Raw genomic sequence first — 27,766 nt, 5'->3', positions numbered from 1 at the left:
GAAGAGACTGAACCTGTCTGGCTGAGCCTGGTCAGAGCCCCAGGACTGGCCAGTGCCCCAGGCTTGCCCCATTGGCAGGGGCAGCCAGGGGCCAGCACTGCCTCGGGCACTTCTTGAGAAGTGCAGGAGTTGCTTGTTCTTGGAAGGCCTCCTTCCTGGGTCTGACACAGCTGGGTGAGTGGGGCTTTCTGTGCCCCTCCCCATCTGACACACCTTGGTGGGTGGGGCTTTCTGTGCCTCTCCCCCATCTGACACACCTGGGTGGGTGTGGCTTTCTGTGCCCCCCACACCACCACCAGCTCTAAGGGCCTGGGCCCTGCCCTGCCCACTGAGCCTGCCTGCCTGTTTCTCCTCCAGGAACCAGTCCAACGTGCGGCGGATGCACACAGCTGTCAAGCTTAACGAGGTAATCGTCAAGAAGTCACAGAACGCCAAGCTAGTCCTGCTGAACATGCCAGGCCCACCCCGCAACCGGAAGGGGGATGAGAACTGTATCCTTTGCTGGCCACTGGCAGCCGCAAACCCAGCCACGTGCTCTGTAAGCCCCCTGCCAGGGGTCCTCGTTTTCCTGCTGTGGGTGTTGCTGGCTCTGGGCTGTGGGGTCCTAAGGCACCGGCTGAGTGTGGCTGAAGCAAGGAGCCCAGGCGTGGGCAGGCAGTGGGTGCTAGGGATGAGGGACTGCCCCAGTGGCAACTCCCTGCCCTGCCCGATGCCCCCTCCCACCCACCAGCAGCTGGGGTAGCGCCATCAAACCATGGCAGTGGCTGCCCACTCCCACCACCTGGCAGCTTCTCCCACCCTCCCTCACTGCGACAGGCTGGGCCAACGGGGCTGCGGCTGGGCCCAGGCGACCCCTGCCCACTGCCTGCATGGGAAACACTCACCCCTGGGCATTTCAGCACCAGTGCCCAGCTCAGCCATTAGCACCACATCCCCTGCTGGGAAGAGATGTGTGCCAGCCAGGAACAGCCCACAGCCCTAGTGCTGGGGGGGGGGGGAGGGTAGGCTCTGGACTGGTGTGGGGCAGGGCCCAGGTGCTTGATATGGAGCCAAGCCCGTGTTCTAAGTGACTGGCAGAACCACAGCATTAGAGCTCACCTCCAGCGAGGCAGAATCAGTGCTCCTGCCTGGAGCAAAGCCCTGGCGGGCCATGGGTCCCAGCCAGCGTGCAGGGGCCAAGCGCTGCCTGTTGTTCCACTGTGGGGATTAATCCACTGTGCTCGCCTCCCATTGGCCCCCTGGGGCCAACTGCTCTGCCACGAGGGTCCAGGCCTGCCCTGCTCCTGCAGCTGCTAGCTGAGTTGGGCAGCCCTGGGGGAGCTGGTGCAGCGCTGGGCAGTGTGTCATTGCACAAGCACATAGAAACATGGCCAGTGTTATATGGTGGGCATTAAACTGAAAATACACCCCCCCACAACACACAGACACTCGTGTGTGTACACAGTGACACAAACACAGAGAGCCGTGGGTGTGCACACAGAGACAGCCGTTGGTTTGCACACAGCAACACAAACACAGACAGCTGTGGGTGTGCACACAGCACCACAAACAGCCTGGGGTGTGCACACACAGTGACACAAAGTCATGAGTGTGCACACACAGCGACACAAACACAAACAGCTGTGGGTGCGCGCGCACACACACAGAGTGACACAAACAGTCGTGGGTGCACACACAGGGACACAGACACAAACAGTCAGTGTGCACACACAGCGACACAAACACAGACAGCCATGGATGTGCACACACAGCGACACAAACACAAACAGCTGTGGGTGCACACACACACACACACACAGTGACACAAAGAGTCATGGGTGCACACACAGCGACACAAACACAAACAGGTGTGGGTGCACACTCAGTGACACAGACACAAACAGGCGTGGGTGCACACACGACACAAACACAGAAAGCTGTGGGTGTGCGTGCCCCCCCCCTCCCCCCCCATACCCATCGGTTTCGGGCAGCAGCAGCTCCAGTGGCATCTCCCTGTTCTGGTCCCAGGCCCTGCGCTGTGAGGGCCAGGCATTGGCAGGTGCGGCACAGCTGATTGGTGAAGGCCTGTGACAGCAGCGCTAACTCAGCCAATCAGTAGTCCAGGTGCTCTGGGCAGGGCAGGTGGCTTTGCTGGCCTGCATGAGCAAACCCCCCCCCCCCCCCCCCGACACCAAATGTGAACGGGGGTGAGAGGTACTAGGCGCCAACTGTCAGGCCTGTCCCTGTAAAATCGGGCCATCTAGGCCCCCTAGATGGTGCCTGCCCAGTGCTGGGTCTGGTTTCTGCCTTGACAGCCACGTCCCTGCAGACATGGAGTTCCTGGAGGTGCTGACAGAGCACCTGGACAGGGTCATGCTGGTGCGTGGTGGGGGCCGGGAGGTCATCACCATCTACTCCTGAAACGCCAGCTGCTGAGCTGAAGAAGTTTTTTTGCACCCTGAGAGACCCCCACCGACCTCTTTGCACCTGGCTGCTGGGGGGCAGGAGGGCGAGTCCGCTTGTGCTTGGTGCTCAGAAACTTCACCATGCCCCACTCTCTCCATTTGAACTGCAGCCCCCAATAATACAGGAGCAACCAGCACCAGCGCTGCTGTTCCTCATCGCGCCAGCACAGCCCTGCGGTGGGTGTTTATACAGACAGTAGCCCTGAGCCTGAGCCCCACTGGCCTCCGTGTGGGGCAGGAAGGGTGGTTGGCCAGGCTCAGTCAGTGCTTCCGCGGAGCCCCCAGATCGCTGGCGTGGTGCCTTGGCCCCTTGGGCCTAGGCTCCCTACCCCTCGCTCTGCTATTTTTGGACACATTGAGGTTTGTGGGACACGTTTGCTGCCCTGCCCCTGCCCGTCTGCTGACATGTCCTTTGGAGCCCGTTTGCCTGGGCGAGGCCACCCGCATGCTCGCTCGCCCCACTGCTCCCAGGCGCCTGCAGTACCAGCCACAGGCCCCTCGCCAAGGTGGGCTCAGCAAAGTGCAGCCCTTCCTGCTGTCCATCCCTGGAAACCACAGCCACATCCTGCGGCCCCCGATGTGGTTTGGACAGGTGAGTGCTGCAGGGCTGGGCAGGGAGGAGGCAGGTCCTGCAGTGCATCGGAGTGAAGGACAGCGCCACGCTGCCGTTGTCATGAGGCGACCTGAATCCACCACCTGGGTGAGAGGGGCCTGGCCTGCCCAGGGCTGCATCCTGGCGGGGGGGGGGGGCATCAGGGGGGACATGGACTTTGTTTTTCTCCTCCCCCGGACCCCTGCTCAGCACAGGCCCATGCGGCTGCACCACCCTGACTAACCTGCTCCAGGTGTGGTCTAGTTACGTAACTGCTGTGGGGCCTGTGCTGGGCAGAGGCAGCGCGCTCACTGCAGGCTGTCCACAAGTGCTGCACAGCCCTTGGAATGCCGGGCCGCATGTCTGGCTAGTACCATGCACAGCCACGCCACACAGCAGCTCCAGGTGGGAGGCCTGCGTCCCTCCCCCCACACCATGCTCACGCCCAGCGCCCATGGCATGAACAGCTGGAACGCAGCCTCCCTGTGACCCCCCTGCAGCCTTGTGCCCCCTGCATCCCCTCCCCCATGGCAACCTCCTCCAAGCCATGTTGCTGCTTCAGGGGCTGCTGGGTAAAGACCATAGGTATTTAAAGTTTATAAATATGCAAATCAGCTCAATCTCACACACCCCCGGCCCGGCCCAGCCCACCACTGTACCAGCAGCAGGTCACTGACAGTCCCTGTCTGGGATGCCTCCTCCCCAGGTCACATGGGCCCATGAGCAGCTCTGCACCCACACACATGGCTGTGGGCTTGTTTGGACATGTCAAACCTTGGTCCCAGCTCCCTCCACCCCCCTCAGCATCTCTCACTTTACTGAGAAACTGAGGTGCTTTTAACCAATGTGAATAGTTCTAGGAACCACAGCAGACGTGGAGGCCGGCAGGGCAGAGGGCTCGCGCAGCCCGGGCACCTGTCCTGCTGTATATAATGTATATAATACTGTATGTGTATTTTTAAAGTGATCATATTTATGTTCAAAGACCCAGATGAAGTCTATATCTAGAGATCTAGCTCTATGCTGAGAGATGCAAGGAGTTGCTAGGGCCAGTGAATTGCTCCAGCTTTTAGGCTCAGGCTGGGGCCCAAGCCCGTGAGCTCCAAGAGGTTTTGCTGAGGCTGCTCCCTCTGGACAGGGCAGCTTTTCCTCTTCGTTCACATGCGGGGGTGAAGGCTGCAGCATCCCTGACCTATGGCACGGCCTGTGGGGAGGGCCAGCTGACGGGGGTCATTCTCTTTGAATTTTGCTGCTTAGTCTTTTCAGGGAAAAGAAGTTACAGAATTTTCTGAACTTGTTTCACAGCAGATTTGAGCTTCCAATCTGAGTGCAGCCTGCTCCGGCAGGCCCTCTCCGTGCTGCACCGGCCTCTCCCCCAGCTGAGGGAGCAGCTTTACCGCTCAGACGTGTGGCCCAGAGCTGAGCCCCAGACCCACCTCTTAGCCTCCACTGCAGCACTAGGAATGGGACTGTGCAGATTGCCACTGGTGCAGCCCTGTGCCTTCTGCAGGTGGGAGATGGTTCAGAGGCCCATGGCTTGATGCCAGTAAAGGGCTAACGTGGCCACAGCTGACACATCTCGTACAATGAATCCCCTTGGAGAAAGCAGTTGGACCCCTTCTCACAGCCAGCGTTGACTACCCATAGCCCCCCTTCCTTTCCGATCCTGCTGCCCTTGATCATTGCTCTCTAGGGAAGAGCAGCCAGGGCCCAGGACTCCCTGGCCGTAGGCTCGCTTCTGAGCATGAATGCCCTCAGCCGCTGCTCCCACAGAGGTTTCAGCCCTCAACTTCCTTGCCCCTGAAGCTGCACAAGGTCTTCTGTGGGCACCTGCCCTAATCCTCCTCCCGTGGGCCCTTGGCATCACACCCCCCCCCCCCCCCCCCGTTTCCAGCCCCAGCACAGGCCCCATGGGGAATGAAGGAAGGGCACTGGAGCAGGAAGTGATTCTCCACTTGGTGATGCGGACCAGGCTGAAGCTCCCTGCTTACAATCCAGCATTTGCTCACCTAGGCCAAGTTTTGGTGATGGCCTCAGCCCTTCCATCTGCATTTGTTGCTATGGCCCTTGAGCCCTGGCTCCCTAAAAGTGCTCCCCCAGCAGCAGTTCAGGATCATCCCCTGTGGCAGCCAGCCAGCTTGGAAAAATGCAACTACGTAAGGCAGTGTTATTCCGTGCAGCAGCCCCAGCTTCAAACCCTGGCAGAGGATGGGAGCCTGCTGCTGCGCCCACGTGCTGTTAATGGGGCATCGATGCAAAGGTGAAGGCAAGCTATTCCCAGAGCAAGAGCACCGGGCCCAGCTCCTGGCTGGAAGTTGGTGATGCAGGGGCCCAGCGCCACCCTGGACAATTAATGACCAGCAGCTCTGCTGAGTGCTTCAGCCCCAAGGATGCTGCTTTTCAATGACCAGGCAGGTGGCTGCATGGAGGAATGTTTCCTTAGCTTGGCTCAGGGGCTCATGGCTGCTTCTCACAGCAGCCACACAGCAAGAGCTAGGGCTGGTTAGTAGCTGCTGTGAGAAGACCGCCTAAGCCAGGAACCTTCCCATGGCTTGGCTCTCAAACCATTCAGTACAGCAAGGTTCCCAAGAGCAGACTGAGCCCAGGGCTGGAGGTCATAGATGTTACTTGCAAAACTCTCCTTTGGCTTTTGCTGGTGCCTGCAGCAGGCCTCCAAGCTCCCACCCGCCTTCCTCTCCTTTCTGTCCCCCTTCCCTCAGCACAGATGCCCTTCAGTCCTGATTCTTTCCCTTTAATCAGAACTTAACAGTTCTTGTCTTAAGATTCCTCTAGCACTAAGCGCCTGCAGCACTGAGCTCACCCTTCGGCATGTCTCTCATCCTGCAGACAGACTGCCGGCACCCTGTTAAGCAAAGCATCCATTAGATCAGGGCGACATCCACTGCTCAAAACAGCAATGGCAGCCAGGGCCCTCTCTCTCCCAGAAAGCCATCACTCTAACAGTGCTGAGGGGGTAGCACACAATCCCCTCTTGGCAAGTTACCACACTGACACAGTGAAAGAGCCCACCCCCACCCCCCACCCAGCCTGACCAGTGCTACAGCTCTGAACACACATGTGCATTGTTGCCTCTCTAAACCACTGCCTGACCAAACTCCTTGGGGGCAAGCAGAGGGTGCTGGTTTCCAGAGCAAGTCTGAGAGCCAGTTTTAGCAGACAGCACTGCATGTTAGTTTACAAACCCAGCTCTGCCCCTGCACGTTTGGCCTCTGTGAGTGTGCAGCTCCCTCTGAAGCACCTTCCCACTGTTCCGTCTTGGGAAAGATACAGTGTCCTGTGGTAGAAACCCAAGTCTCTTTCTGGCACATGTGGAGACAGTTCAGGGTTTTCAGAGCAGGGAGGAAGGTCTTGACCCACAAGTCTTGTTTTACAGAGAGCCCCTGTACACAGCTGCAAGGATGAGCACAGCCCCTCCACCTCCAGCAAAGCAGAGCAGGCTCTCTGGGTGCAAGACTCAGCCCCCTGCTCAGGGAACCACTCTAATTACACTTTAGCCAGAGCAGAGGAAAACTCTTTAGTTCCTCAGAAGTTAGAATGGGGGCAACCTCCACTCCCCAGTCCCCTTCCAGCAGTTCGCTACCTGGCCTCCCAGTGCAAGCTGGTGGGTTAGGCCCAGTCCAAGCAGCCCCAGTACAGGTTACAGACCATTTGAGGGAATGTTTACAGATGTAGGCAGAGGCTGCCCTGGGCAATGGTGTTCACAGTCACCTGAACCACACAAAGGATGGATACTGCTTAAGGTACAACAGTTGCACTATAAGAGTCAAGACTCACCACTGCATAGCAGGACTGCCACATAGTGGAAGGATCCAGAGGTCTGAGGTTTTGTTGGTTGCAAAACACTTTTCTGTGCTACATGTGCAATATATTTGTCATGAATGTTATCACAACAAAGTCAATTCATTAAATAAACTTTATAGTCACTGTACCTAGATGTTTTACATCCATTCCAATGACTTTTATTCCAAGTGCAATATTTCAATAGACATGTAGTGACCCAGTATGCTTTGTGTTTTAAAGAATCTGTGTGCAGAGCAATGCAAAGAAGTTTAAACTGTGTAAATAAAATAGGTTGCAAACCGAAAGAAAAAAAGAGTAATAGGCTTGCATTTAATTTCTGTGCAAGTGTTTCAGTATTCTGTACTGGGCTGCCTCAGTATCGCCCCCGTGTTCTCTGTGGATATTAACAGAGGAGTGGCTCCTCACTCGTTGAATGCTCCTGCTAATGCTTTACAGCTTTTATTGTATTCATTTTTTAGACTCGTCTGCACTAAATGCAATAAAATGATTTTATTACACCCTTCATCACTTGTAGTGGGGAATTTTCACTTGTTTTTGGATGCTGCAGCACATGACCAACACTTCACTAGTTTTCCATTTGGTTACTGCATGGCTAGTAGCAGGAACTTTTGGACATTTGAAATGACCCTCACTGGTATCACTAGCTTCCCTCTTCTCCCTCACCTGCTGCAATGAATGCCAGTACCACCAAGCATGGGCACCTTCCCTTCACAGATAAAGGCATCTAACAGAATGGGGCATAAGGGGGCTGCAGCAGGAGAGGCTTGCATACAATGCACCCTGTCTACGCACTAAACTGCGTGCACTTACCTTCCACGGAGAAGGTGGAAAACTTGGTTTTGTCAGTCTGAGGAGGGGGCCAATCAGAGGGTCACACTCCTATTTAATTCTGGTCAGCCCAAAACCAGGAGTAAATAAAGCGAGAAAGGCCAGGGTTTTAATCCAACTGGGACTAGCAGCTTATGACTCAAAAAGAGCGTTAACATTTGCACAGTGAACATCACCTGCAATGACCTGAGTTCAGGCTCAACAGGAACACGCTGCAGTGTGGTTAGTGCTCCACAGGCAGCACTGAAAGTGAGAAAACCTCTGGAGCTCTCTTTCTGTAGGTACAGATAACATCTTCTGATACCCTATGTTCAGGTCCCCAGCAGCGCACTGGGGACCTCCACACTGCTGAGAAGTGGGCACACACCAGTGGTTTCTACAGACTGGCAATGTGAATTCAGGAGTTCACAAATAATAAATAATAATTGGAGATATACCGGTCTCCTAGAACTGGAAGGGACCCTGAAAGATTGGACCAGTTCTTGCCCCAGATCCCTAAGTGGCCCCCTCAAGGATTGAACTCACAACCCTGGGTTTAGCAGGCCAATGCTCAAACCATCGAGCTATCCCTCCCCCCAAAGATGGGGAAAAGCACTCTGAAGTCCTAAGTAGGAGGATCTGAGACAAGCACATAATCTCCCCAATCCCATGCAACAGGATTACAGAGTCACGTGCAAGAAAGCGCTTTCACACTTTCTCCTTGGCATCTGGCACTGGCCAGTGCCCAGAATAGCGATTGCTGAACAGCTCCCTGTGTGGATATTGTTATTCCATGCTAACAGTGGCTCAAGCTCCATTACAGAAAGGCATTCAGTGCAGAAAATGAGCATCCACCTGAGAACAAGGGAGGAATAGCTAGTGGTTTTCAGTCTACATGCTCACTGGCTTCCCTGTGAATTCCTCATGCAGGCAAGCCATAAGGCAGGTTACCTGAGAAAACAGACAACTTGCAACTCCTAGGAAAGGATCTATTTCAATTCAATGCTCAAGCTGGTTAGTGTCAAACACGCAACATCATATTTTTCCTGCCAATTTTATTAAAAAGTAACGTCCTCTTGTTAACAGCACAGAAAGAAAAATGCTCTAGAACACAAACCATTCAGGACAGAGAGTCACTGCTCCAGGAACTTTGTTTTCTAAACAGTTTCTTCCTGCCCTCCCTCAGGAAGCCCCAGAGGCTTTAAAGGGGCGATGCATTCCCTTTGGCACTAGATATGATCTTGTCAGAGAAGCCACATGCCCTAACACCACGCATCACTGGTTAAAAACCGGCTCAGGAATCTCTGCCTGATTTTCCACAAAAGCATCCAATGCTGCTACTAAAATGTTTGGAAACTTATAAAAACATAGGAGCCCTCTCAACAGTGCCTCCCCAACCTGTAACAGAACTCAACCTAACCAGCAATAAAATGGAGTCCGCAAAGCTCCAGCGGAGTGTAGAGACCCCACCCCCCACCAGGGAGCCTATACCCAATTCTGGGAGGGGGAACTGCACGCAGAATAGGGTTTCTGTGGTTGGGCTGTGAAAGTTACAGTAGTCAACTGCCCCAAACCAAATGAAAACTTGTGTCACATGTAATAAACTGCTTGTAAATTTGGCTGTTGAGTCCAGGAGAATTGACAGAGCCTTTTAGTTCCCTATCCTGGCCTGAGTAGGAAGTTCCGGTGTTTGGGTTTGCCACTATACCCAGAACAAATGCTGGAAAGCTCCTCACTCCTGGGTATGGCAAGCAGATCCTTGCTGGCCTCACTAAGCCAGGAAGTCTTAGTCCCTGCTGAGAGAGTTCCACACTGCACTCACTGCCCAGCTTTACCGGGGGAGGTCAAGTCTTGCTCATGTTCCATGAGTTTAGCTGCTACAGCACCACCAGGGAGGTTTCCCCATATCTGGCTCATGGTTTGTTTTAAACCACACACAATACTGCCCACCCAAACCTCCGAGAAAAGTCTAACCACTAGCCACCCAACCCAGAACCATCCTAGAGTTCACACCCCTGAGATGCTTGTAAGGGGGAGAGGAATCAGTCTCAGACAAACCCAGTTCAAGAAGCCACTTTGTTCTGATAAGCTCCTTGTGAAATTCTCTCCAGACTTGACTACAGACTGCAGGCATGGTATAACATGCTGTGCAAACATTACTGTAGTGGCAACCACCAAGAGCGGGAAATGCAGGGGGGCTGGAATAGCAGCAACTTCCAACGAGGGCAAAATTCAACTACTCACAGAAGCTTCTGAACTCCTGTGTCACCTGGAGCAGAGCTCTCATCTCCAAAGACAGCTAACCCAAACCAAGGGGAAGAGGGACACTAGCAACACACTCAACAGCAATCCTACTGGAGTGAGTGCTCTAGCCACTGTGAAGGCAGAAGTGGCCTAGGGAGAGCAAAGGACTCAGAGAGGGAGAGGACATGCATCTTCAAGGGCATTTGCCTTGAGTCTAGGACAAAAGACTCTTAAACAGCTACAAGTATGGTAATGGCAAAGGGAAGGGAAACTGGCTCTGCAGCTAGATGTTAATAGTGTCGCTGGTAGGAGCCCATGGGTTGCGGGGCTGAGGGTCCTGCTCGCCCCTGGGCCACTGTCTGGCTCACCAGATGGGAGAGCGCAGGGCCACTCTGGATTAGGGTGTCCAAGGCTTTCTGCACACTGGGGTTATCAAAGTTGATACCTGAAGAGGATACGGGCCTTTGAACAGCTATGTTGCTAGGGGTAGGCAGACGATTTTGGTGCTGACCATAGTGTACCTGGGCTGGCTGAGATGCTCCAGGTCTTGGGCCCGCGTTCCTTGTGGAGCCTGGGAGGGCAGGAAGCTGTGGACCAGGGACCTGTGTTCTCTGCTGAGACTGGTTTAAGCTTGCTGCACTGAGCTGCACTGCCCGTGCTTGATTGCTGGCTACATTCGCATAGTTTTGGTTCTGAGTGCCGCCTGAAGCGGCTGTGGAAGCTGCAGAGCTGCTGTTTGCTACAGCAGCTGCTGCTGCTGCAGCCGCAGCCCCACTGTTGAAGAGGCTGAGGATTTTTGCCTGCAGCTCCTGTTGGGGATTAGTGGAGGACACTGGAGCAGAGGTGGCAGAGGCCAGGGGCTGAGTGCTCTGATGAGTTTGAGAGCTTGGAAGGCTGGTCTGGCTGGTCATAGACGATCCTGAAGGCGCCCCAAGAGACTGTCTCGACAATGGAGCTGGAAAGAGAAAAGGGTGAATTCTCTGCAGGGCCATCTGACCAGGCATCCTAGAGGAGCTCTGAGGGGTACAGTTATTAAGCCATGTAAGTCAATTACTGCCCTTTCCTCTAAACGGGTGGGACTGAACTACTCTGAGTGAGTGGCATGGAAGCAGAACACAGGCCATGTCACTTACAGAACCATCTCCACTCACGACAAGTCTATTCAGTTGGTGTATCCCTGCAATCTCACAGAGAGAATCTGATGCCCCAGGAAGATCCCTGAATGATCAGAACAGCCTCAATACTCCAAGGCTATGTCTACTGCTAAGGGAGAGCTGGCATGTCATACTGGCAATGCACTCCTCACGTAGGCGCAGCTGTACCTTCAAAGCTGTGCTTTCCGCCACTGTCCTAAAGCCACCTCCCACAAGCAAAACAAGTTACACAGGGAACAGGGCAGTTTTGCCAGTGTAACTATGCCCACATTAGAGGTTTCTGCTGACATAGCTCAGTCCTTCAGGAATCATGCCTTCACTCCTCGCCTAACCGAGAGCTGACCCAGCAAAATCTGGTAGCATAGACATGGCCTAACAGGCATCTCTGCCTCAAAGGCCTGTTAAGGTACCTAGCATCGGAGTGAATGTGACAGATAACTTACCCTGCAGAGAGTCAGTACTTCCTCTAAGTAGTCGTTCCTTCCGGTCTCTCAGGTAATTGATGACTTTATCGGTCTCTTCAGCAGTCAGATAGCGGTTGTCTGCCAGCAGGTTCAAGAGAGTCTGGATTCCTGGAGGATGGCCCCCTCTAACACCTTCCTCTATGGATGGTGGGCGTTCGCGTTCCTGCAGAATTGCTTCATCTGCCATCTTGGCAGCCTGTCTGGCTATTTCTTCACGCTCCTTTTCTCGGGTCTCTGTCTTGTAGCGTTCATAATTCCTTGCCACCAGCACCATGGCATCAGCTTGGGGCATGTTGCGATGTTCTGCACAAAAAGAGCCTTTTAACTATTTGGACCCCACTGATAGCAGTTACAAGTATTAGGTGCTCCTTCCGCTGACCTGGATCAGCAGATCAGAGTGAACAGGCAGGAGCAGCTCTTAGTATCCAAGCTTGGGAACATTTTCCAGCACCACTAACTGCAGCAGTGGTTCTCAACCAGGGGTAACGCCTTTCATATTAGCCTGTTTAGGTGTTTGATACATAAGCTCTTCCTCCAAACTCCCCTATTGGTAGGAAGAAAGCAGCTCTTTTCCTTACATTACATACAAATATACCTAACCACAAACAGGGGATGGTCTCTGCTACTTCGCCCCTAGCTCCCCTGAATAGCCCCGGTACCTGCCTCTCTTCTGCTGCTGCTCAGAGCTTTCCCAAACAACAGAATATCACTCACATGATTCTTCTCAGCTTCCTTGCTGCCACAGGTTCTAATAGAAACAGTAGGAAAAGCCACACTTGTGAATTTCACTCTGCTGATTCCAGACAAAGCTCTGATCAGCAGCAGTACTGGAGCAATAAGCAGCACCAAAAAAAAAAAAAATTAAGTCTTTTGAGCCATATGATATATCATAAAACAAAACAGAGCACAAGCCCGACTGTTTCCTTTGGGGGCACCTTTAAGAAGGTTGTGGCCATTCATTCTGTCTCACAAGAAGAAAGGTGAATGGACCGGGGCAGAGATCTAAGAATTGGCGCACTCTGAATAATACTTGCAGGGAAGGACTTCAGCATCTAAAGAAAAGCTGGCCAGAGCTTCACACCAGAAATACTGGGATTTGCAGACAGAGCACAGAGCCAAACTACTCTTTCCCTCACAGTGGGAAATCTGGGTTAACTTCAACATTGTTTCATACAGACATTGGGTCATTAATAGCTATTTATGTCACAGCAAGGAAGTGTTGTGTCTTGTGCGGTTTTCTGCTTGAGAGAAGAATCTCTGAGGCAGCATTGGAAGTGTTTCTAGCACTTCAGAGTGATCTGAACCAGCAGACCACTGTGGCCTCTGTACCTTGTGGTGTGCCAAACATGATATTAACGGTGCAGGAGCGGTGAACTTGGTGCTGCTGGGTGATGACAATGGCAAAAGGAGACCCTCCTCTGCCCACGTCCTCCAGGGCTTGAGTCAGTGACATTTCTGTGTTGAGGAAGATCAGATCCACCACCATGCCCAGATCCCGCACCTTCCGCCCCACTGACTCAGCATACTCCCTACACAAAGCAAAAGCAGTGCACGTTATAATATGCCAGCAATGTACAGAAACCCTCATGCGTTCACTTCCATCACCTTCAGGCTCATTTTTTGCATCAGTTAAATTCAGTTCTGAACAGAGTTAAAGTTAAACTGATGATGCAACTTCTGTATGTGCACAAGCCCTAGAGAGCACAGGGCCCAGCATCCTCCAGAAGACCAGATACCGCATCCAGCTACATTCAGTGTCTTTGGACAACAGGAACTGGAAGGCTGTTGATGTCTGCATGCACCAAAAACCATATTAAGCGCAACCAAAAATAGGGAGTATGGGTCAATTACTGGTCGGAGAGGAACTGGAATCTGCCTGCCTGGAGGGCTGGTTTTGTGAATCTTCCCTTAGTCACTTCTTTTGAGCTAAAAGTATGACTACACAACTAAGTTAGCATGAACCATTGATCAACAAGCTATAGAAAAGAACACAAATGCTTCAGAACCCAAGATTTAAAATCCCGTCTCAGCCCTTCAGATTCATATATCTTAAGGCCAGGAGGGACCATTAGAACATCTTAGTCTGACATTCTGTATATCACAGGCTAGAGAATTTCACTCAGTTCCCCCTGTTCTGAGCCCAAGAACTTGTATACAACTAAAGCATCTTCCAGAAAGGCATCCAGTCTTGAAAACACCAAGAGATGGAGAATCCACCATTTCCCTTGGGAGTTTGTTCCACGGTTAATCACCTCATTAACAATTTGCAACTTATTTCCAATTTGAATTAGTCTGGCTTCAGATTCCAGCCACTGGCTTTTGTTCTGTCTTTCTCTGCTGGATTAAAGAGCCCTTTAGTATTCAGTAATCAAGATACCTCTCAAATATTTTTGATAAGCTAAACAGATTCAGCTCTTTACATCTTTCATTGTAAGGCATTTTCTCCAGCCCTCAAATCATTTCTGTCACTCTCATCTGCTCCTTCTCTAATTTTCCAACATCTTTCTGACAATATGGACACCAGAGCTGGACACAGTAGCCAGCATCAGTCCCACCAATGCTGTACACAGAGGTACTATCCCCTGCCGGTTCATACAACCCAAGGCTGGCACTAGCTGAGACACACCAGGAGCTCATGCTGGGTTGTCTGTCCATTAGCACAGCTAGACCCTTGTCAGAGTCGGGATGCAGTCTGTAGATATGGCCTGTATTCTTTGTTCCCGTGGGCATCTGGCTGTATTAAAACACGTTTTGTTTAAGTGCACCCACCTTACCAAGTGATGCAGACTGCTCTGCACGACTGCCCTGCCATTACTACTTACCATTCTGCCACTCTCTCCATAATCTGCAGAAATTTTATATTTACTTTCAGATCATTAATGAAAATGTCAACTCGCATCAGGCCTACTACGGCTGCCCTTTAGACTCCCACTAGAAACAGCCCCATTTGATTATGGTTACTGACAAAGACTTTTTGGGATCTGTCAGCCAGTTTTAAATCCATTTAATGTGTGCCCTTATTGCTACGGCATGGTGCTAATTTTTAATCAATAATTAGTAATTCAATTAATAAAGAGAAGAGTAAGCACAGGCCATTTCATGTTGCCCTACATCAGTGAAGTACCCGGCTGTTACAGGAAGTGTGTGGGGGAAACCCAGAGTAATAGATTTTCAAGGCCAAAATACTTAGTTTTCCCCATCCCAACAAAAATAGAATATCTGCTGTCAAAAGAATTAAAGAAACTGATTGCAGCACTCTTAAATGCTCAAAAGCTACTCTCTCGAATAGCTGCTACAATGGAAACTGCCCTGAAAATCCAGGGTAATTTTTATTCCAAGCAAATAGCGTCCCTCTATTCAGAGGATCACAACTGGTCACAGCAACTAACTTCTTACTTTGTCTGCTTATTAACCACTATCACAGAACAGTCCACAGGCCTCTCTGAATCAAAGCGCCTCTTGATTTCCTCAAAGTACTGCCGGTATAGCTCCTCCCTGCGTCGCTCCTCGCGTTTCAGACGCTCTGAAAGAAAACCAGCCATGGAAATGAAGGAAGTGAATAATGTCAATCTAGCTGCTCAGAGTTAAATAAATATATGGAGATATACCTATCTCACAGAACTGGAAGGGACCCTGAAAGGTCATCAAGTCCAGCCCCCAGCCTTTGCTAGCAGGACCAAGTACTGATTTTGCTTCAGATCTCTAAGTGGCCCCCTCAAGGACTGAATTCACAACCTGGGTTTCGCAGGTCAATGCTCAAACCACTGAGCTATCCCTGCCAGCCTGCCCAACTCCCATAGCAATCTAGTTTCAGAGGTGGATCTGCTGCACTACTCATTTCAGGGCTGAATGCAACCTTCCACCATCTTCAGGTGGTAGAAGATGAAAGCCTGCCTATAACACTACACTTGTTAAAAAAAATTGTATTGGAGGGTGGGTTGGGGCGTGTGTGGAGGAGGGAGGGAGAAGAAAACTGACCTTCTGCACTTAAAGGGGCTCTGTCAAAGTGGTCTCTGTAACGGTCATAATAAGGATCATCTTTCCTCCGGTAATAGTCTTCCAGGCGAAGGTAACGGTCATAAGCATCATCTCTTCTGCAAAGTAAGTGATTCACAGCCTGTTGTATGTTCAGAAGTGAAAATTCCAGGCAGCATCATCATCTCCTCATGCAACCCCAACTTTCCCCAAGTAATGCACGCGAACACTACGTACCTGGCTATCCTCCAGACACAGCCAAACTACCACAATCTGTATGAGGACCAACAGGCCCCAATTTAATACCATCACCACAAGAGAGGCAGCAAATCACTAGCACTCCAATACCTGTACACGGCGTCCCGTGGCTCCCTCACATCCCGATAGCGATCATACACAGGATCCCGCGGGTCACGCAGGTCTCGAATGTCCCGGGGCTCTCGCAGATCTCTAGGGTCCCTGATGTCCCGGGGCTCTCGCAGATCTCTAGGGTCCCTGATGTCCCGGGGCTCTCGCAGATCTCTAGGGTCCCGGTGGTCTCTAGCATCTCTGGGATCACGTACATCTCTACCTCGAATATCTCGAGCATCTCTGGAATCTCGGCCATTTCTACCATCCCTTGGCTCTCTCCGTGGGCTCCCCCGAATAGGGGAGCGATCACGTCTCCCATCTCTGCCATCCCCGTACGCATATGGCTCTCTGAGGAAAGTACCAGGGAAATGTCATTAGACAAAAAGCACAAGCACTGTCAGCCCTAGACCTCTTACCTGGGGTGGCCATAGAAACCTTTCGCTCAGCAGCTGAATCCTCCCCTCCTATTCCCCATCGAAACAAAAGCAGCGAGATAGGTCCAAAGGGTTGTGTCAAGGCATTTTTAAAAGGTTTCTTATTCAAATGCCTTGCACAGCCCAGCAAGCTCCAGAAAACACCTTATCTGGACCACCACTAGAAGTGCAGGATGTTTGTGCAAGACAAAGGCAGGCAGCTAAGAAACCATCACTCAAAGATGTCAGGCCTTACAGCCAGTGAGAAATTTTCAAGCAAAACATTTGTTTTTCAGACAACTGGTACGTGGAACCCCGGGTGTCTTGTCCTCCCATCCACTAGACACTGTAGTTAAATGTCAAAGGGACCATTTTAATTCACTGAATTGAAAAAGGAGAGCAGAATCCCTGAAACAAGTTTATGAAAATGTGTGTTGTGATCATGAAGACCATATGGCTGGATTCTGTACAACGATGAGATATTCCCTGAAAGAAATCAGTGTGACTGCATGATGCCCCATGTTAGGACAGCACTAACCGAGCCAGGTCTGTATCACCAGGAGGATTCATGATTCCCAATTCTCCTCTCACTCAGGCTTTTAACTGCAGTACAGCAGCATGCCATCTTCAGTCAGAAGTACATAGAAAGAGAGGTGAAAGACTGCAGGCTTCTTTTTTCCAAAACAGAATTTGTTTTCCAGATCTAGCATAGCCTTCAATCCACTCTAAGCCATAAACATATAGTACGCCTTAGGAATGGAAGTGCTGAGCTTCAAGCAGAGCAGTATGTACTCTCAGATGGCTAACATGTGCAGGACACTTACAACTGTGAGAAGAGAAACACTTGAAAGGAAGTATTTTATTGAGACTTTTAACCAACACTTCCAATTGCTAAATTCCCTTTGGCTAACTAGCCTAGTTCCTGAAGGAAGTACAGAACATGCTATACATTACTATCATGCTTTCACAGCAAGACGAAGGCAAGTCCCTCCCGTAAGTTCTATGTTGCTGACAATTTCGTTTCGGAATCAGTGGGAGAGTGAGTATCAGGATTAGCCAGCTAGAGGTTCAGGCTTCAATATCAAGTTGATGGATACCTACCAAACCCAGATGATGATTACTTTCCTATGCCCCTCTTCTCTGAGCAGTGAGAAAGTTATGTGGATTCCATGTAATAACTTTGACCATCTGTATCCAAGGGATACACAGTATTCCCTGTGGTCTTTATTTATAAGCCAGATACAGTGTGTATCCTGTAACATGAACTATTGTTTTACCCACAGGTAATATATAGTTTTTTCCAGTGATAAGAATGTATCGGCACCAGGGATGCAGTCTCAGTGATATACGAGAAGATGCACCACATTTGAACATGATCTATAGTGTAATCATCCTCAATATCAGGGAAACAGTTTTCCCTCCTGCTTTACACTTTATACAGGCAGGATACAAAGCGCATCCTCACCTATGATGTGCAGTGTAATCACACACTAGATTAGGGATACACACAGTATTCCCCACTCATTCTGCAGTATAACTAGAGGAAATACATCCTGTATTCTCATCTGTAATCTGCAGTGAAACCAGAGCAGATACCATTGCATCCACCTGGAATTTACAGTACAGTCAGACACAGGAATACAGAGTATCCCATATCCTGCTGTAAGCCACAGGGTAGAATACAATACAACCACCCAAGACTGCAATGTAATTGCATTGTATATGGTATTAATTCCCACTCTGTTTACCTAAACAGGTATACAGGCCATATCCATCCATTATCTGGAGTGAGACATCATGAACAAGGATGCACAAAAGCAGTTTGCCCTTGGTGATGCAAACACTCACACACAGCATCAGCTGCTGCTTGCTCAGACACTCCTGCTCATCTGATGCTCAAGGCATCGGCCTCTGCAAATCTGCTTGCACTCCTGTGGCATCAGCCTCCGCTCGTGCTCCTGTGGCGTTACCTGATGCCCATAGCATCAGCCTCCGCAAATCTGCTGGCGCTACTGTGCCATTGTCCGAACCCCAATGCCCAGCAGCATTGGCCTTGTGCTTGCACGTGCTCCTGTGCCATTGCCCGAACCCTAATGCCCAGTCGCATCAGCCTGTGTTTGCGTATGCTCCTGTGCCAACGCTTGAACCCCAATGCCCAGCGGCATTGGCTTGTGCTGTAGCATCACCCATACCCTGATGCCCAGTCACTTTGGCCTCTGCTCTCACATGCTCCTGTAGCATTGCCCAATGCCCAGAGGCAGCGGCCTGTATTTGCATGCTCCTGCAATGTTGCCCGATGCCAAGTGGCAGCGGGCTCTATAAATCCACTTGTGCTCTGCAGTATAAATGCAGCAAATTTACAGTATCTGTCTGCATTCTGTATCCCCAGACATTCAGGATTTACATGGGAAACCCCATAAACTTCTTACTCCTTGTGTGAGGTCCAGGAAGGAATGTATTTGCCCAAGATCTCTAGTAACTGAAGGTAGTATCGACCACAATCAATCACATAAACAGGGACACCCCGTATCTGCCGGGACACCCCTGTAATGGGACACAGCCATAAACAATAGCCAACTGTGGCCCACTGTAGCTGTATGTACAGAAACATGGAATATCTACTGACACTGATAGGACACAATTTGCAGTGTAGCTGTGAAACATGGATGCTTCAGACTGGTTACATGTAGTGTTCATACAGTTCTATCAGTACTAACACTGACATTTCTCTCTCTGTGTACACAGCTCTGTAGTACTGCCAGAGAAGATGCATACTGTGTCAGAATGTAACTGCAGTGTTCACCCACACTTCATAGTAAAACATGGACATTATTCAGGAGTCTCCTCCTGCAATGTAGTTAATTCCTGTGTCTCTTCTCAATCTGCTGCGCGACTGCACAAGAAGAGTGACACACAGGGACTGTACGTATTGGGCCTATTTATTGGGGGAGGGATGTGTGGGAAAAGCAGGCAGATGCCCAGTATCCCCAATGTAACTGGACAGAGAAGGATGCTGATATGATACAAGTGCACATGCAGAAAGCGTAGTGCCTCCAGGGAAGTTCTCTCCCTGTGGTGTGCGTTGTCTGCATAATCATTTTCCAGGCTCATGTCAGCACTGGAAGCTTTCGACATCAGAAGATGTAAAGTGCTGGCATTCTCTGTTGCACAGCATGGCGAATGCTATATACCCATTGTATTCTCTATAGACGCCTTGTTTGGAACAAACAGCAGTCCTTCCCCAACAAATATCACACAACCTATGCTGCAAAATGCAGCATCCAGTTGTAGTCACAGCAGCAAACACAAGGTTTCCCTTGTGCCTCCTGAGCTGTTAGAACCAGTGAGGCCCTTCGCATATGGAAGGGATGGTCACATTCTAACTGTTCACTTGAGTGTCTCCATTCTGTTGGGGCGGTGGTGGTGAGGGATGAAAACTAGACATTTAGCAGAGGAAGGAGGACTTGTACCCTAAAGCCTAACCTTCCTAGTATAACTCACTGCTTCCAGGTACTTTACCTTCGTGATGGGCTGGACCTTGATGAAGCCTTATTCATATTTCTTCTTTCCGCTGCTTTATTAATATCTGAAAAGAATAATCAACCCATCTGTTCAATGCTATGGAACAAAAAAGAGATCGTCAGCACATTTTAAATTAAAGCAATAAAAGTTCAAAGACAGCCATATGGTGCAAGGAAATCCATTCAGCCAAGAGGCATTGTCACTTTAATTATTTTTATTAAAATTAAGATAGTACAATGCAATGGATTACTGTGATTTCCAGCTAAAAGAAGTGGACAGTGTATGAAATTCTATCCCTTTATCATGTTTAGACCCATGTCCAGACTCCTTGTCCCATAAGAGACCACCACCTCTTTCTCCTGTAGTCTGTGGACCAACAGCATTCAGCTCCATGGATTCCAGGAGAAAAAGTAAAGAGTCAGACAATCCTTCGTGAATGGAAAGCTGTTGGCTAGTACACTTCATCTCAAAATTCAAAGCCAGTCCTGTTCGATGGAGGATGCTGCTATCCTTCTGGAAAAGAACCCAAGGGCTCTCAAAAACAAGTTCAATTGACTTCCAGGGGACTGTTGTGACATCAAATTGCACAATCTCCACCACTCAGGCAGAAGGATCCAAGGGACTTGAAGTAAAAACTACCCCATGAAGTGAACTTCATGCAGTCATAACACCATCAAGTCAATGTGATGCAAGTAAATGCAATAGATCAGACGTTTGAAAATTGTTAATGTCTGAGTAACTGCACAGAAAATGTTTCTTGAAGTGTTCTGAGTGGAACACACAAGAGAACTAGGGAGCCACAAGGCTGTAACCAATTCAAGAACAGAAGTTCAGCTAAAACGGCTGATAATATTAGTCTTGAGAGAAATGATGAAAACATCCACGGTAGCAGAGAGATGATGAGGTTATTATTTGAATGTGGGCAAGAACAAAACCACTCCAGAATAATGGTTGGTTTAGGACATTCTGTTCTCAGTCATGAGAACCTTTAAAAAAAGAAAATCACCTAAATGCTACATGTAACATTTGTTTGAGGATTTAACAGTGTAATTAATGGTAATGACTAGGTAATTAAATAATGTATAGCTTTCAATTTTCCTGCAGTTGGAAAAAAAAACAAACACACTCATAAAAACAAGGCATGTAGACTTCTGTAAGCAGAAACTTGGTGGCTTTACTATCTACCTTCATTTCCCAAGCTTTTCATGATGAATTTTAGTTAAAATTAAAACAAAGATGCTAGTTTCAATCTTCATTCTTACTCTAAACAAGAAAGGATGTGTTCTCTCCTTTGATAGTGAATGAAAAGGTAAATATCATTTGCGCATTAAGTAGTGGTAACCCAAGAAACAAGTGGTATAAAAATTCACAGGATATTACTTGAGACAGATATGTTAGGTTAAGAAATGGATGGATGTTTTGTCTATTTAACGTGGCAACTTTCTACCGTATCTACTTTTAGATGTGCTGGACATTTATTCTCTGAACAGAGCTATTTATCAGGGAGATAATTAAAAGAGTTTCAGTGTATCTGTAAAAGTATTTTAGTGCAATGCAAAAATGGGGTTAAACTGTTTGGTTTCTTCTAAGAGATCCCTATGTGTTCATGATATTCGACTTTAGCACACAAAAAATGTACATCTAACGTAGCCCTGTTTTCCCTGCAGGACCAGATGTAACCCTTTAAGTGCAACACTATCGGCTTCCTTAGTTTAAGATTTTATAAGTCTTCAAACTGGACATACATTTAAAGGATTCTTCTCTTCTGAAAAATGGACAGTTTTCAAGAAACTTTATTTGGTGCCATCAGCATTTACAGATTAAACATTTAACATTTACAAAACACCTTTTGAAAAAAATTAAAATCTTTTGTTTTGGAAGATTTTCATAGATTTTAAGGCCAGAAGGAACCGTTGTGATCATCTAGTCTGACCTTATGCATAACACAGGCCTTAGGATGTTCTTGACTTAATTTCTTCTTTCAAATACGGTAGCTGTGGTTGCACTACAGCATAACATGTTTTTCTAAAATGTATCTTGATTTAAAAATGTACAGTGACGAAGAATCCACCACAACCTTTGGTAAGTTGTCACAATGGTTAATTACTCTCACTGTTTAAAATTTGCACCTTATATCTAGTCTGAATTTGTCTAGTTTCATCTTCCAGCCAATGATCTTGCTATATCTTTGTCTGCTAGACTGAAGAAGCCCTCTATCAAATTTCTGTTCCCCATGCAGGTGTATTTACAGACTGTGATGACCACCCCTCGACCTTCTCTTTAAGCTAATTAGACTGAGTTCCTTGGGCTTGACCAAAAGGCATGTTTTCCAAGCCTTTCATCATTCTCCTGGTTCTTCTCTACACCTTCTCCATCATCTGAATTGTGGACACCAGAACTGTACACAGTATTCCAGTACTGGTCACACCAGTGCTGAATAGAGAGATAATATTAACTACCTAACTCCTACACAATATTTCCCTCAACACTGCATTAGCCCTTTTTAGCCACAGCATCACGCTGGGAGCTCATGTTCATCTGATTATCCATTGCCGCCCAAGCCTTTTACAGAGGCATTGCTTCCCAGGATAGAGACCTCCATCCTGTAAGTACAGCCTTCATTCTTTGTTCCTCTAAGACCTTACCTTTGGCTGTACTGAAATACATTGTTTGCTTGTGCCCAGTTTACCAAGCAATCCAGATCATTCCATATCAGTGACCTATCCTCAATTATTCCACTCTCCACATTTCTGCAGATGACACAAACTATCAATAACGATTTTATATTTTATTCCAGATCACTGACATAAATATCAAATCGCATACAGCCTAGAACTTATACCTGTGGCACACCACTATAAAAAACACATCCACTCAACGATCATGCCCCATTTACAATTATGTTTTGAGGCCTATCAGTTACCCAGTTTTTAATTCATTTAATGTGTACCATGTTGATTGTATATTGTTCTAGTTTCTTACTAAAATTGCTGTGCAGAACCAAGTTAAACATCTTTCACAAGTCTATTACATAAACACTACTACATTTATCAACCAAACTTGTAATCTAATCAAAAAATATGGAACTAGTTTGACAAGATCTATCTTCCATAAACTCATGCTGATTGACATTAATTGGATTGCCCTCCTTTACTTTGGTATATTCAAATGTTGTATCAACTGTTCCATTATTTTGCCTGGATCAGTCTCAGCTAACAAGTTTATAATTAGTCTGGTCATCCCAATTACCCTTTTTAAATATTGGCACAGCATTATCTTTCTTCCAGTCTTCTGGAACCTCCCCAGTTTTCCAAGACATCAAAAAAATCAACATTAAGGTCCAAAGAGCTCCTCAGCTATGCAAGTTATCCATATCCCCTGATCCCAAATCATCCAACCTTAAGGAGGATGTTAAACAGCAGCTACTAGCCACAATGGAAAGTAGTTCTTTATTATCGTATGATATGATTACATCTGGCTTCCCCCCCCCCCCACCAAATACAGGACAGAAATATTTATTGAACATAGAATTGTCAGTTATGCAAAAAAGGCAGTTCAATCATTTCCATTTAGAAATGGGCCAATACCACTGTCAGGGTTCCTTTCATTTCTAAAATACTTCTACTCCTCCTTACTGTCCTTACCTCTGCTGGCCACAGATTTCTCTTGTATTCTCTTGCTTCCTTCATCAATTTTAATTCACATTTTTCTGTTTAAATTTTTTCTCCAGTTGACTTGATTAAATTGTTTTCTGCTTTGTGAAACTGATCCTTGTAAAATACCAAAATGCTTCATATTTATATTAATTTATTCTGTTTGCACATAAATATAATCAAGTCATGATCACTTTCACCTAACCAACCACACTAACTTTTAGTTATGTGATCAATTCCCTTTATCTATCAAGATGAGGTCTAACATACAGTAACAAAGGATTTAAAAAATGAAGTTCAGTAAAAAATGAAGGGCAGGTGAACACTTGAGATTTTTTGGTTTAGCACCAACTACTTGTTATGATGTGCTTTACATATGCATATAGTGCTATTTATATACTAAAATATAAAAATACATTTGGAGAAAGATCAAGATATCAAGAGAGAGCAGAGTAATTGCTGTACCACACACAAGACTAGAACTCAAAAAATAAACAGTGCCTAATACAAATTTAGACTAATATTCAAGGCAGGTTTCACACAATGATCTTTCCACAGATCTTTAAAAGAAAAAGCCTTCTTTCTACCCAAATGCATGCTGGCATCAGAACGAGTAGCATGGAGCAGTATTCCTTACCTAATCTATACCCTTTAAAAAGGCGACCCTTCTCACCGTCCAGAGCGGCCTGGACGTCTTCTAGACGTTCATACTGCACGAACCCATAGCCATGGAACATGCTGAGGGCTGGAAAAATTAATAGCAGGGCAAGACCAGTTACAACTAAGGGACAGTACTACCACATGCAGGCCATTATATAAACCCCACAGGGCTGAACAAGCAAAGGGACGTTACCCAAGAACATCTATCCAAGCTTAATAGGAACACTCAAATAAGTTAACCAGGACCAAAACGAAGGAGAATTAAAAAAAATGGAAAATAATGTTGCTAAGGCAATTATGAAATGCTACATAACAGCCCAACTTCTTCTGACAAGACAGTGACCAAAAAGGCACTAAAGTGACCAAGATCCAATTAAGAGAATACGAGAGCCCTAGAAAGTACAGACTTGTTTGGTATAGTACCATACTGCAAACCCAGAAGGATAAGAGAGAAACTGCCATAGCTCTAACTTGCCTTAGGCTTCAGTTGTACTAAAGGAAGCTAGTTTTCAGGGAAAATGCAGATAAAGAAAAACGTCACTAAAGGTCACTTTTTTCACTGTCACCCTTCATCATCATCAGATGTGGCTTGAAAATTAAGTTTCTGACTATGATTTCCCAGCCATAACAAAAGAAAATACTAACCCCTGATTTTGCCATATTTTGAAAATATTTCTTCCATTTCTTCACGGGTCATGTGGTCTGTGGGCAAATTGCCGACAAAAAGTCTTCTCTCTAAATCCTGTGGATTGGTGCTGTTAGTGAAGTCGCTCTGTTTGATGCTATTGCTCGTGCGTCCTCGAGCCATTTTGTTTTCGTTCCAAATGCAACACTTTGCAAAAAAGAAAAATGGCCATGCATATCATTTCACATCCACGACAATTACAATTACATTGGAACAAGGTTAAAGTTAACATGTTTGCAGACTAAAGGCCAACAGGGTCTGCCTTAAGCAAACTGCATTCAAGAGAAATCCTTACAAAGATGATTTGGAAGTTTGGCAGAGAACTGTATCTTGTGTTGGGTTTGATCTTCCTGTCCCACTAAAAAGGAAATTACTGGCCTAAACTCTTAATTTTAAATCCATGATTGATCACTCTAAGGATATGTTTTCATCAGTTCAATTGCAAACTAAGGAATACTTAAAGAAAACAGTAATTTTATATAGGAACATCCAGTCAGTAAATCTAATTAGTGAGTAACTATCTTAAGCTTCTCCACAGGGCCCACCACTGCAGCATCTAAGCATTCAGTACATTGGTAAAAAATACTAATTAAACAGATAAACAGGAAACAGACATCTTGACAGTAGCAATGTAAAATGAGACAAATATAACAGCACTGGCATGAATGAAAAAAGATTTTCAAATATCCACAGTGAATTAAAAAATCTTTTGAACTGACAGTTAATTGAATCACTTAACCAAAAATATATAAAGCAGAATGATCTAATCAGTGAAAATCTGATCTCTCATTCATACCAACATTGAGGTTCATTTCTTATGTCCCAATCTGCTTCCCCAGCAAGAAGTCATCTCCTACCGAAGCTGGGTCTAAAAATTCCCTAATGTACAAAGACTCCCCACTTATTCATCTCCACCAGTAATATCTACAGTAGAATTTTATAAACATTCTTTACTGTAGACAAATCTAAAGATACCAGTAACATCTCCTGGGGACTGGATACATTGGTCTAATTCTGGTTTCGGGGTTTCATATGGGTCAGAGTGGATTAATTTAAATCACCAAGTGGAAAGCTCAATTTTAAAGAACTTTTCCATTTGTACTTGAGTTATTTTCTAAGGAAAAGTGCACTTGTATTGATTGGTATAATCATTAAAACGTTGATTTACAACTAAAAGAACTTTTACATTAGCTTCTATATACCTTCTTGCTACCTAGGTGGGTATACTATAACAATAGACATTTAAGCAATTATTAAGCTTATTATTTTCTTAATCTTAATTCTACCTTTTTAGTAAGTTAAAAAATGATGATATATTGTTTATTTAATAGATAATTAACTTTTTGCACATAATTTATGTCCAGGTGTATTAGAATAACTGGAATTTAATTAAACGCACAAAACATAAAATTTATGTTATTAAACAAAACAAGCCCTTAATACAGTATAACCTATTGTGCCATATTTATAAACCTTGACCTCAAAAGTTAAGTTTTCCCCCAATTCTCTTTTTATATAAAAAAGCAGCTTTTACCTCCAAGTTTTTGATAGCTGCTCATAGATTCAGCATATTTATTTTTTATTTAAATGTTTTAAGAGAGTATAAGTAGTTTAGGCCTAATATACTATACTATTTCAGATTTCATTTGAAACAAGTTTAATTTTTAAAAGGAAAAAATCACAAACTTAAAAATCCAATTTAAATTAAAAAAAAGATTTTTTTTTAATTTTCAAATAAAATTGTTGAATTGTATAAAGTCTGGTGGGGGTGCTGGGTGGTGTTGGAGGCTTTGATATACAGAAGGTCAGACTACATGATCTGGTGGACCCTTCTGGCTTTTAACTCTCACTCTAAGAGATACTGAAACCATCACAGCTAACATATAGGCAGGGTTTAAAGCTTTAGGTTAAAAGAAAAAAAAAATCAGTAAAACTCTAAAGCAAAAAATTCAGAATAGGCTTAAAGACACTAAACATTAGTCTCTGAAAATAGGAAGTTGGTTAAAATCCCTCTATTAAACATCTCCCACATGGAGAGTTCATCCCCCAGACTGAGAGTGGGTTTTTTTGCTGGGGTGGGAGTTTATTTTGGGGGTGGGAGGGGTGAAAATTAAGAAGTTACTTGGAAAAATAATTGTGAACACATCAATAAAATCCTTTTATACTTAGTTATGAGTCACAGTTTGACTAGTTCAGCAACCACAAATCTTAATTATAGTCAGTATAGTTTTCTTTTAAGACTAGCCTCTGGATAAGCAAGTTAGACTCCTTAAAAGATAAAATGGGTTTGCACTGTTTTTCTAGTGCCACATAATTGTGCTAGGAAAAAAATGTGGCATTCTCTGTCACAAAACCATCCAGAATTTGTAATATCAAGGGACCTTTTCTGAAGGTCATTCACAGCTATGTTCATAGTAAATTTGAAAAGCTGGTAACAATATTTGTTGCACTTACACATTTAAAAGTGAACTGCAAAGGGAAAAGATGTGCTTGTGTCAATTTTTGCTTCTTTATAATGTATAAAGAATGCCTCAAAGGGCTGTTTATTTACCTTCAGTATCAGAAATACCACATCAGGAAGACTAGCTGAGTGTTGACACTCATCAGTTGAAGAGGTAGATGGTGTGAATATTTAATGAGTTTTTCTTGAACCTGTTTTCAGGAGTTTTAAAAAAAAAGGTATAAAACAAGAGTTTTAAATTGTCAAAGTAAAAATCCTTTCCCCCTACTCAACTGTCCAAGTTTCAATCTCTTGAGATATCATAACCCTACTAATCTCCAGGTGTCCATAGTCCTACAGCAAAAGTAGGCTGGAAAAGACCTTGATTTCGAATATAAAAACATGCAGAAAATCTTTAGGATGAAAAAGCCTGTTCTTTCAGCATCATAAAGAAGCAAAAAAAAGGACACTTTTCCTTTTTCAGGTAACCTTTGAAATCTGCATGTCCCATATGTTAAACTCTACTTTAAAAAGTAGGTA

General features: G+C 46.5%; 2 protein-coding genes across 4 annotated transcripts in view; one reads left to right on the top strand and one right to left on the bottom strand.

Moving 5' to 3' along the window:
• SLC12A5 (solute carrier family 12 member 5) overlaps positions 1–2,408 on the top strand; it is a 119,949-nt gene extending 117,541 nt beyond the window's left edge. Inside the window, exons 25-26 of the mRNA XM_075072416.1 lie at positions 358–491; positions 2,309–2,408. Of these exons, the coding sequence (XP_074928517.1) occupies positions 358–491; positions 2,309–2,400 (226 nt within the window). The 3' untranslated portion in view covers positions 2,401–2,408. The remainder of the gene's footprint in view (positions 1–357; positions 492–2,308) is intronic.
• Positions 2,409–8,705: 6,297 nt separating this feature from the next.
• NCOA5 (nuclear receptor coactivator 5) lies at positions 8,706–27,434 on the bottom strand. 3 transcript variants are annotated; one of them, XM_032795557.2, is made up of 10 exons: positions 27,338–27,434; positions 24,747–24,933; positions 24,079–24,186; positions 19,786–19,852; positions 15,851–16,201; positions 15,506–15,621; positions 14,924–15,050; positions 12,857–13,056; positions 11,507–11,830; positions 8,706–10,864 (listed from the first exon to the last, which is right to left on the bottom strand). In XM_032795557.2, exons 2-10 carry the CDS (start codon positions 24,907–24,909, stop codon positions 10,200–10,202), a joined length of 2,121 nt encoding a protein of 706 aa, XP_032651448.1. In that variant the 5' UTR covers positions 24,910–24,933; positions 27,338–27,434; the 3' UTR covers positions 8,706–10,199. The 3 variants fall into 3 exon arrangements, with proteins under 3 accessions (XP_032651448.1, XP_032651449.1, XP_074928238.1); XM_032795558.2 differs by lacking the exon at positions 24,079–24,186; XM_075072137.1 differs by lacking the exon at positions 27,338–27,434 and having other exon boundaries at positions 24,747–25,088.
• Positions 27,435–27,766: the final 332 nt, after the last annotated feature.

Source organism: Chelonoidis abingdonii, chromosome 14 (assembly GCF_003597395.2).
Source record: "Chelonoidis abingdonii isolate Lonesome George chromosome 14, CheloAbing_2.0, whole genome shotgun sequence".
NCBI lineage: Eukaryota > Metazoa > Chordata > Testudines > Testudinidae > Chelonoidis > Chelonoidis abingdonii.
This window is presented reverse-complemented; position numbering and strand designations above follow the sequence as displayed.

Excerpts from the sequence above, each read along its gene's own strand:
- NCOA5 (XM_032795557.2), bottom strand. The coding sequence starts at position 24,909 with ATGGCTCGAGGACGCACGAGCAATAGCATCAAACAGAGCGACTTCACT. Across the intron at positions 19,853-24,078 it reads TTTTAAAGGGTATAGATTAG|ATATTAATAAAGCAGCGGAA; the intron begins GTAAGGAATACT and ends TATTCTTTTCAG. Across the intron at positions 11,831-12,856 it reads CATGTTTGGCACACCACAAG|AACATCGCAACATGCCCCAA; the intron begins GTACAGAGGCCA and ends CTTTTTGTGCAG.